Source organism: Sparus aurata, chromosome 3 (genome assembly GCF_900880675.1).
Source record: "Sparus aurata chromosome 3, fSpaAur1.1, whole genome shotgun sequence".
NCBI classification, from domain to species: Eukaryota; Metazoa; Chordata; class Actinopteri; order Spariformes; family Sparidae; genus Sparus; species Sparus aurata.
Window position 1 is genome coordinate 17798136 of NC_044189.1, and position 10799 is coordinate 17808934.

Below are 10799 nucleotides of genomic sequence, written 5' to 3' on the forward strand. Positions count from 1 at the left end.
CGCTTGTTTCCATTCATGCTGTATTTCTATTTCTTCTTTGCATGGAGCATTGGAACAAAAACAATTTCCCCCCGGGGATCAATAAAGTATTCTGAATCTGAATCTGAATCTGAAAGCTCTGGAGACAGAAAGCTAGGAAGTGGACTCTGAGTTAAGATTATTTTGTCAAATTTTATTCACAAAGTATGAATGTCAATAGTTTAGAAACAGTAACTGAAAAGCCTTGCAGTGCAGGAGATGACTGTTGGCTCCTTCAACACTTATATTTACAATCTGTGTGTTGCTGGAGAGAAGAAGAAAAAATCCAACACTGGCACACATAAGATCAGCTGCATGGAGAGGAATGGAGATGGTGATCTGCATTTCTTCTCAGGAGTCCTCCTTCTCTTGGTATCTGTCCCACCAAAATCAAAGTGATCAGCAAAATATCACACTGCAACTCAAAATGTTCCAATTAAGTCCCATGGCACACAGTGTTGATTACCTGCAGTGTGTACAGGTGAAGAAGACAGTCTGTCCCTCATCTGCAGACCTCATCTGTCTGGTGTGGTACACCATCCCCTCTTTATTGCAGCGAGAGCAGCGCCTGTCAATCTTGGGGAGCAAGTAGCCTTTGTTAATCAGTGTCCAGTTGTCACCATCACAAACAGGAGTCACTGTGATAGTCTGCTCTTACCACAGGTCCTTTCAGTTCAGAGTCCTCCTCATCCTCTAGAGACACCGACGACTGCTCCACCGGGTTGAAAATAATTGTAGAATGGATCTGCTGGCCTGAGAACTCTGAACAGGCAAAGAGTTTATATAAATATACATATACACACACACATATATACACACACACACATACACATACATACATACATACATACATACATACATACATACATACATACATACATACATACATACATACATACATACATACATACATACATATATATATATATATATATATATATATATACATACATATACATACATACACACTACTCACAATAAGTTAGGGATATTGTGAGAGACTCAGTGGATTTCATACATACGGTGTTTGTTTCACTTCAGAGAGTTTTGGGATAGGGAGGCAATTGTATTGGGGTGATAGACACACCTCATTTTGTGTTTTCGACGTAATGGTCTCACTGTGTACAGTGTGCCTTACATATTGGGGCCAATACCAAAAAATTAAAAGACAATCCTTTTCAATCATAAGTCATTCCAAGTTCATCATTCAAACAGCCATGAACACACAACGTCACTTAACGGACGAGCAGCACCACCTGGCCATAGCGCGCCTTCGGGTCGGTGGCAGGCAGTCAGATGTTGCTCGTGAACTTGGTGTGTCTCAAAGTGTCATCAGCAGACTTGCATCAAGACACAGAACTACTGGCAGAGTTCATGACAGACCCAGGAGTGGAGCCCCATGAGTGACAGACCGTACCTGAGGACCTATGCACTCAGACATCGTTATGCAACTGCCACACAGCTGCCGGCCCAGTTACGAGATGTGAGGGGTACTAGGGTTTCCAGATAAACCTTTCGAAACCGACTACACCGCTTTGGCTTGAATGCCAGACGAACGTTGCAGGTGACTCCACTGACACCAAGACACCGCCGTGAACGTTTGCAGTGGGCACAAGACCATGTGACCTGGACAATGTAGCAGTGGTCTACCGTCCTGTTCACTGATGAGTGTCGGGTCACCTTGCACAGAAATGACGGACGTCAGCGTTGCTGGAGAAGGCAAGGTGAGCGATACGCCGAGGTCAACATGGTCCTCAGGGTTCCCTTTGGTGGAGGAGGTGCAACAGTCTGGGCAGGCATCACCAGTCAGCGCAAAACAGATTTGGTTATTGTAGATGGCTCAGTCACTGCACGTTCTTACCTCAGAGACATCATAGAACCCATCATCATCCCCCAATTCCGCCAGCACACCCCCAACTTTCTGTTCATGGATGATAATGCTCCACCACATCGTGCCAGAATTGTCACAGCTCGACTTCAGGAAGTCGGAGTGCCTCATATGGTATGGCCAGCAATGTCCCCTGACCTGAACCCCATAGAGCACGTCTGGGACCAGCTGAAGCAGAGACTGGATGATCGTACCCCACCCCCACGTGACCTGGCAGAACTGCGTGTAGCACTTGTGGAGGAGTGGAACGCATTGCCTCAGAACGACATCATGAGGCTAGTGAGGAGCATGAGACGTCGCTGTCAAGCTGTCATTGCGGCAAATGGTGGAAACACCCGCTACTGACATTGTCAAGTTTTGTTATTTGGGGCCGTCCTTGTTATTGTCTAAATTTTTGGGGTAATAAATATTAAACTAATGAAAATGGTGTTTCTTCTCATTCATTATTAGTAATATCAAAGGGAACTTTTACTTATTTCATTAAAATTCAGACCAAATAGGAAAAGCACTCATGTAAATAACAATATCCCTAACTTATTGTGAGTAGTGTATATATATATTAGGGGTGGGACGATACGGGTAACTCACGATTCGATACTGTGACGATATTTGGCCCATGATAATGATAATATCACAATACACGATATCTGCAATATTCGATATATTGCAAGAAATTTCATCAACAATATATCACGATATGTGACTGAAAAAGAAAAACGTCTTATGCATCCATTGCATTTATTTTATTTTATTTTCTATAAATTTAATATGCCTTGATATGTTCAGGTTGACCCAAAGCACTTTTATGTTCCCACTTCCCAGGTACTGGATGGGTGAACATAACTCTGCACATAATTGGTTGCATATTGAAATATGCCCAATATTTCATTTAATTGTTATGTTATGCTTATCTTGTTTAGCTATTGTTAAACTAAAACAGGCCCAAGTTTACATAAAACAAGTTGCTACTGACTTTTCAGTAATAGAAAGCACTGTCCTGGTTTACATAAGACATGTTATTAATGTTCATGCACTTTAATGTGTCCAGGCAGCTCAGGGTTCTCTCCAAACGGTGGAACATATATATGCATATATATGTGCATATATATATGTGTATATATATTCCCATTTGCATTATTGAGTTGTTGTTTTTTGCAGTTTATCCAGCTATCCAAATGTGGCGGTGTGATTGCTCAGCCTCTGGTACTGGTCACTGCAGCTTCATTGAGAGTTCATCGAAACTACTCTAGACTCCACACTGATTGCAACGATATGATGTCTCAGTTAAGTTTACCTTTGACCTTTTTGGATATAAAATATCACCACTTCATAATTTTATACTAAAAGAATAGTGTAAGATTTTGCTGTAATTATCATATGAATTGTTAAGGAATGGCCAAAATTGGGTTTCCTGTCTCTTCAACCTTTGAGCTTTACCCACGTAAAACAATCTATCCTTCAGTCACAGTGGACATTAGTGGCACATTTGAAGAAAGTTGGGGAGTAAGGTGCAGAAGGTGACAGGTACCTGCCACAGGGATGCAGAAGGAGCAGCGAGGGCAGCGCACTGTGTCCTGAATTCCCGGGAGAGGAAGGACGTTCCCACATTCTGGGCAGAAGTTGGGATCACCACCAAAACACGACATCTCTGTTTGAAGAGAAAAAGGTCAGCACTGTGCCTCAGGGCAGACAGAAACCTTCAATGACACAGTCGCGGGTTTTTTTTTCAATGTACATTAGCATAATTTCCATATATGCAATAGTTAAGCCTTTGTAGGTTAATTGTTGAATAGTGTTAGACCTTGTTTGAAACATCTGCCCAGTTTAAAAAGGCGTCAGGTGTAACAGTACAGTATTGTGTATGGAGTTTTTGCCGGGGGACGAAACTTTTAATTATGTTTTTCAAAGTCAAACACACACATGACGTACATAAGTTAAATGTTAACACAACATTTCGTATCCATAAGAATTCAAAGCACAGCAGTAGCACAACATCTGAAGCAGCAAGTCACGTAAACACGTGAGAATAAATTAGCAAAGTCCATAACCTAAAGCTTACATTCAACTTTACTTCAAAACTTTGTTCAAAATGGGGTTATAGTGAATTACCTGTTGAATGTGTAAATGTCACTACCCACAAATAGAACGCAGTAATCAGTAAAGAGATTAATGTTACTGTAAGTTAGGCATCCCCGTCGGGATCTGCATGCTTACCTCATAACAGAGTACACACTTCCGGGTGGGTCCTTCGATCTGTCGGTCGCATGCTCAGACGTCATTTGTGTACGCTAACGTCAGCGCCTACTTTGAAAAGACGTAGTTGTGCATATAGACATAAGTCTATGGATGTGCAGTCATACCTCATAGTTCAGGTATAATTCATCCGAAACTTCAGCATTAGCAGCACACGCAGCAACATATTATTAGTCACATGTTTTTAGAGTAACCGATGGCTTTTTAGCCGTGAAGCTAACAGAGGCTAGCTACTAAAACCCCTAGTTCTACGTTACCTGCAGCGGAGATACTTTTTTGTGATGGTTTCGAAGGTTTATTCCACCCAAACAATAACGTTAATTTGCCCTGCAGTTCATCTTGGTTGCCAAGACCTGGAATTTGTACGATTAGCAGAATTAATTTATGGTATTCTGTCACTCTAAACTATGACTTGGTGTGATATAAATAGAAATTAAATATATTTAAAAAAAAAAAAAAATTGAAAAAAAGGAAAGACACAAGGACGACTCTGGGGGCATTTCAAAGATATGTATTGAGCACACACATATCAACCCAAAAAACAATGAACAAAAATAAACAATGATAGAAACAATTATCAATACAAAGGAACAAAACAGATTACAGAAAACAATATAAACAGAGAGCAAAGAGAATTTGGGGTAAACAGGCAGTGCCACAGATGAAGAGTATTTAAAATACAGAGAGAATGGTAACTGACATAGATTCAAATCTGACTTTTTTTTTAGCACAAGGAGGATTAGGAAAACAGCCACTGTCAGAATACACAGGTGGGGTTAGTTAGAAGTGACCTCCTCTACTCCTCTACTGCAGCTATACCCTACTCATTAAAAAGATTTGACATTTTGGTAGATATGTTCATGTTAATACAGTTACCACACTGTCCATTGACCTCACTTTATTAACATCAACTAACCGGGTATCACTCTGCCCGAGTCTCTCTGTCAGCTAACGTTAACGTTAGGGGGGGGTTCGAGATGTCATGCCATATTCCCTTTGATAGCAAAATGAATACATACTGCTAAAAAAAAAAAGTAGGGGAACACTTGAATCAATCATTAGATCTTGATTAACAAATGACTCAAGTTCAAAGTATTTACTGATGCACATTGTATAATTTGTTGAGAACAAAATGACTTAACTACGGTCAGTGGAACCCAAAATCATCAACCCACTGAGGGCTGGATTCAGAATCACACCGGAAAATAAAAATAAAAAACTAAAATCATAGACTGATCCAACTCATAATGCAGTTGGAGAGTCTGACAGCAGCAGGGAGGAAGGACCTGCGATATCTCTCCTTCACATACTTGGGTTGTATCAGTGTATCACTGTGGGACTCCTTCACCAGCAGCCATGACAGCATATCCATCATCCTGCTCTCTCCCACCGCCTGCACTGTGGTCGGATGTGAAGGATTTTCAAAATACATGACCACTGTTCAGGTAAAACACTGTAAGCTGATTCTTCCAGCATATAAAATGTGTGTGTTTCAACCTGCAGGTGTCAGTGTTCTTCCAGGGGTTGTCTATAAAGAAACATGAAGAGGCGCTGAGGACGGACTGTCCTCACATAGTGGTCGGGACACCAGGCAGGATCCTTGCACTGACACTTAACCTGCGTCACATTGAGCATTTCATCCTGGATGAGTATGACAAGATGCTCGAGCAGCTCTGTCAGTAAACATGCCCTCCCACACCTTCACATATATGTAAAGGCGAAACAACCAAAGAAAAGCAAGGCATCAATGATGTTCAAAAAGACTCCGTCAATGTCATTCAGTAATAAATGTGATGCGTACAGCATGTATGGTACAGAGCGCCTTACCCTGAGAGGCCCCTGTATTGCATAATCCTGACAGTACTCCCTGACAGTTTCCCCCTAAGAAGTGCCAGATGTATTGTAATGAAAGCACTGGAGAAGTAAAAAAACATGACTCACAGTGCATCCAGTGTTCTCTAAGTTTGAAATTGTTCTGTGTAGTAGGTAGACGACCACCTCATCCACCCCAAGGCCGGGACGGTAAGCAAACTGATGGCGGTCCAGCATCATACTCACCGGAGGACGTATGTGCCTGAGAATAATCATCTCCATGGTCTTCATCAGGTGAGAAGTTAAGGCGACAGGGCAGAAGTGGCAAGGCTCTTTGGGGTGCGCAGACTTTGGAACTGGGACCACACGGGAAGTCTTCAACAGGGCAGACACTCTCTCCAGAGTCAGGCTCAGGTTGAAGTTGGGCGTGACCACCCCACAGAGCTGGTCTGCACCGTCCAGACTCATAACGGCAAAAAAAAAAAAAATGCTTAGTGCGGTATCCAAATTGCAAGAAACTGCAGGTTTTTTGATAAGTCAAATATTTATAGGTCGAATGTGTGACACACAGCATAATGGTACTGTGGTGCTGCAGAGATGCCCTGGTCTACAGATCTTGTCTCTAGATTTGTTTGTTTGGTACCTCAACAAATGTCACATCATTATGAATTTCATAGGTTTGGTGAAAATTATTCCTACTAATTATGACACACATCATAATTGCGATATCGATATTATGTGATTTTTCTTTATTATGATGGGCAGCACTAGTTTGTAGTCTATTAAGATTTGGTTATGCATTTTGGGGGTAAAATGCATCATGTGGACACAGTTGAAATGTTCAGTATTTAGGAAACAAGTGCAGATGTTAAGAAACAAGGAGTTACAGTAACAGGCTGCAGTGTAATGCATTGATGGGTTAGATGTTACACACTGTTTGAATTCTCTTGCTATGAGAGGCATCATCCAGTGGGTGCGTGGCCTGGTATCACTGCCGCCGTTTGACTGAAAAGTGCAGAAGGATACATGTTGCATAGGATTATATCAACCAAATCAATCAAACGTCACTTGCATAATTCTGCAGCTCCCCTCAGCAACCTGTTTATAGCTCACTGTTGGGCTTTTACAGCCTGCGACTTCACCGTTTTGATTCAGTCTCAGTAAACCCACTCTGCTCAGCACCAGGCAGCAGAGAGACACAGTTAGAGACTGGCTGGTGAAAATAGCGGAGCTCTTTGACCTCTTAGATACACTAGAGTTCAAACAGGTGCTGTGTTCTACTGTATATCAGCCAGATGGGACAGAAACCCTCCCTGTAAGAGCACATTAGGTGTCTTGAAAAGCGCCATACAAATCCAAACCATCATTATTATCATTAGAAGTGATCTCAGCACGTCTCTATTATGCACTGTATTGGCAGGAATCCAGCATCGGCCAGAGAAAACTGTGTGTCTGTTGAAATATATTAATATGGGACCAAAGTATGGAAGTAGGTGATCACAATTAGAATCACAGAACTCATCCAAATCTGGACAGCGCACCTACACGCAAACATCTTAAATCAACTGTAGGCCTACTCATTTCATCATTTTACAGCACAAACGCCCACTCACTTCTAAGGTTTACAGTCGTCATATGCCAACATATTATATGATAAAAAAGCATAAACCATGTGTTAGGCGACTATGAATGGAACAATAGTGGTCGCCGAGAGGCTAAGCGAGGGAAACACTTTACTCACGCTTCTGTATAATAAAAACTAAGCTCCAGAGGAATGCCGCATCACATATTTATTAAGGCTAAAAACACAGGCAGTGAAAGATCCTCACAAAAACTGAAAAACATCCAAAAACAGTGTACTTTAGCGGTCAGCAAAGTAGGACCTTCCCCCCCTCACCCTCTCAGTTCATTCATTCTACCACAGGTGAAGAACACACATCTGACTCCTCCCCGGATGTGACACAAAAAATACTAGCTGGCACCTACACCGTGTTTCATGCACAGAATTCAGAATTCAATAAGGCTTCAGGTGTCAATGCGTCAGGACCGAAAATAGGTGCCGCTCCCAATCCTGCCAGAACAGGATCCAGGACAGATTAAGCCCTGGTTACACATGATGGCATGTTTGGGACACAGCTCTGCCCTACAGGCACAACTCAAGACATTCTTGAAGCAGCCACTACTCTAGCAAAGGGTCCCTGTCTGGCTCTTTCCTGCCTTCGAACACTGCCAAACCTACATTCCGGTGCAAACATCGAATGGTTCTTCTTGGCAACAGGCCTCCTCATCACTCCGAGTTGCCGTGACGCTGTCCAGCGGTGTGTAGCTGTGGCTCAGCAGCTGATGGAGCAAAACTTCTCAGCGATCACCGTCTATCGAGGAAGGACTCAGGAGGAACGGTTACTGAGCTGTGGAAATCAGACTCAAAGAACTCTCAGTTAATCCAAAACATGGCTAAAAGCTAAAGGAGGCTGAATGAAACCTGGATTACTGAAACACGCCTGCCTAGATCCAAGCCAACAAGCTAGCTGTATGTGCCATCGTGGACACTTTTTACAATTGAATGTTTTCCTACTTTTATATAAGTTTATTCATTTGACATTATACAATACACCAGAAATGTAAAACACTCTCTCCTCACCCAAAAAAATGCGCACCAAACTGAACCGAAACCACGATCCAGAGAGAGAGGTACGTACCAAACCGTGGCTGAACTATCGTTGTATCTACATAAAAAACTACTGAACAGATTTCCATGAAGTTAAGATGAAATGTTTTTATAATTTTTATAAATAATAATGATAACTTTTAGGCTAAAATTAGTCAGGGCTGACTAAAATGCTCACACTTGGTCTTGACTAAAACGTTTTGAAGGTTTAACAGTGGCTCACCCGAGTGATGGAGCTCCATGGCACAGAGGAATGAAATATATAGGTATGGCTCTGCATGTGGGATTTGTTAGCTATAAGAAAAGAACACAATATCATCTGACCAAAAATGGTTTCTTTAGGGCGTTCTACTCAGAAACACACACGTTTACATAGAGAAATGCAAATAAACTGAATGTGTATCATGTGTTTTGATCAAGACTGAATCTGAGGTGTACTGAAATCAGTACTTACAACTAAGGTGTGTGTTGTTGCAGGCTGCCCAGGTGAGCAGGTTTGGTACAAAGAGCCTGGCTATCATGTAAGTGTCTGATGAAGACGACACCCAGGAACTCTTCAAGGTGAATATCAGTAAGCTGCCGGACAAGATTGTACAATAAGTTCTCATTCATTCTTTGGATTGATTTAAAGGTTGTTCAAACTTTGCCTTCACTAACCTTTATGTGTGTCCCTGCAGTTGAACTAGAAGAGGTACATGGGCCAGATGCTCCCCTCGGGCTTCCATACACTTTGTATTTAAAGTTTGAATACATACTCAACAAACAAATAGGGGTCAGCATATTGGCAGAGTAACCGCTTACTGCTGCCAACTGCAGTTGTGGTTTGCTAATTAGCTCAGTTAGCGATGAAGCTAGCGATTGGGCGGCTGGATGGGCAAGAGCTAGCTGGTTAGCATGCTAAACATGCTTTGCAACACAATATGAGATGTCATAATGTTAGAATTTTTATGCCTTCATACATTCTGTTTCAGTGACAATATGAGCGTTCTCAACCAAAATTCTTCCACATTGCACCTCTTGCATTTTCTCAGACTTCTTAAAAAACCAACCTGTCTGAGAAGCTGCTGGTGCTCTTCTACGGCTCAACTATAGAGAGCATCTTGATGTACTGTGTGACTGTGTGGTACGCTGGATGCTCGGCAGCGGACAAAAAGTCAGTGCAGAGAGTCATCAACACAGCACAGAGGATCGTTGGCTGTCCTCTTCCCTCTTTAGAGGAAATCGCCAAAACAAGACTGCTCTCAAAAGCCACCAAGATCATAAAGGACTGTTCTCACCCTGGTCACTCACTGTTTGAACTTTTGCCCTCAGGGAAACGCTACCAATGTCTAAAAATAAGGACTAGTAGATTCAGGAACAGCTTCTTTCCTAATACAATAACAGTTTTAAATGAAGCCAAACATATTTTTTAATGATGCGGTTTGCATTGACTGACACTCAGCACTTTACATTTTATTATTTCTATGTTTATGATTGATAACAGGGATACATCTCTGTGTAGATGTTGGTGTGGGTATGTGTATTGTGTGAATGTTTTGCATTGAATGAAGTGTGGAATGAGTTTTTATGATTAATGAGGCACCCTACTGGAGCAGCTCTCCAATTTCATTGTACTTAAATGCAATGACAATAAAAAGCATTCTATTCTATTCTAAGAGGAAAAAAACCTTTACAAACACATCATTTCATTAAATAAAGTGATAAACAAAGGAGCATGCCCGCTCCACTGCTCCTGTGTGCGTTGTGGAACCTGTTGATTTTCTTTCGGGCACCATATGAACAGATCAGAGCAGCCGCACAGCTGGCAGCAGCTTGGGTGAGGCTGCAGCAGCGCACCGTCTATAGATCATCGTCTTTTTTCTTCAGCGTCATGGGCCGATCATCGGACGAAACAGACCTGAAAACAAATCTTTGGATAGTCATATTGGCATCATACCTGTTCCATACTGTTCCACTAAAGTTTCAATATCTATATCTATATATATAGAATACATCATAGACAAGTGTATACACAAGAGGTAAAGGGCAGCATTTTACCAGTGTGCTTTCTTTTTCTTTTTAGGAAGGTAAAGGAAAATCACTTCATCATCTTCAATTCAGCAACACTGTAGTTAAACGCTGCTCCTGCTGGCAGTATGAACCAAGCGTAATCAGGACACT

At 41.8% G+C, this 10799-nt stretch overlaps 1 protein-coding gene across 2 annotated transcripts; it reads right to left on the reverse strand.

Annotated features, from left to right (window-relative positions):
• Window positions 1–151: 151 nt before the first annotated feature.
• Window positions 152–4222, reverse strand: polr1h (RNA polymerase I subunit H). 2 transcript variants are annotated; one of them, XM_030411376.1, is made up of 5 exons: window positions 4121–4222; window positions 3435–3554; window positions 677–780; window positions 485–594; window positions 152–394 (listed from the first exon to the last, which is right to left on the reverse strand). In XM_030411376.1, exons 2-5 carry the CDS (start codon window positions 3550–3552, stop codon window positions 370–372), a joined length of 357 nt encoding a protein of 118 aa, XP_030267236.1. In that variant the 5' UTR covers window positions 3553–3554; window positions 4121–4222; the 3' UTR covers window positions 152–369. The 2 variants fall into 2 exon arrangements, with proteins under 2 accessions (XP_030267236.1, XP_030267235.1); XM_030411375.1 differs by having other exon boundaries at window positions 4016–4150.
• Window positions 4223–10799: the final 6577 nt, after the last annotated feature.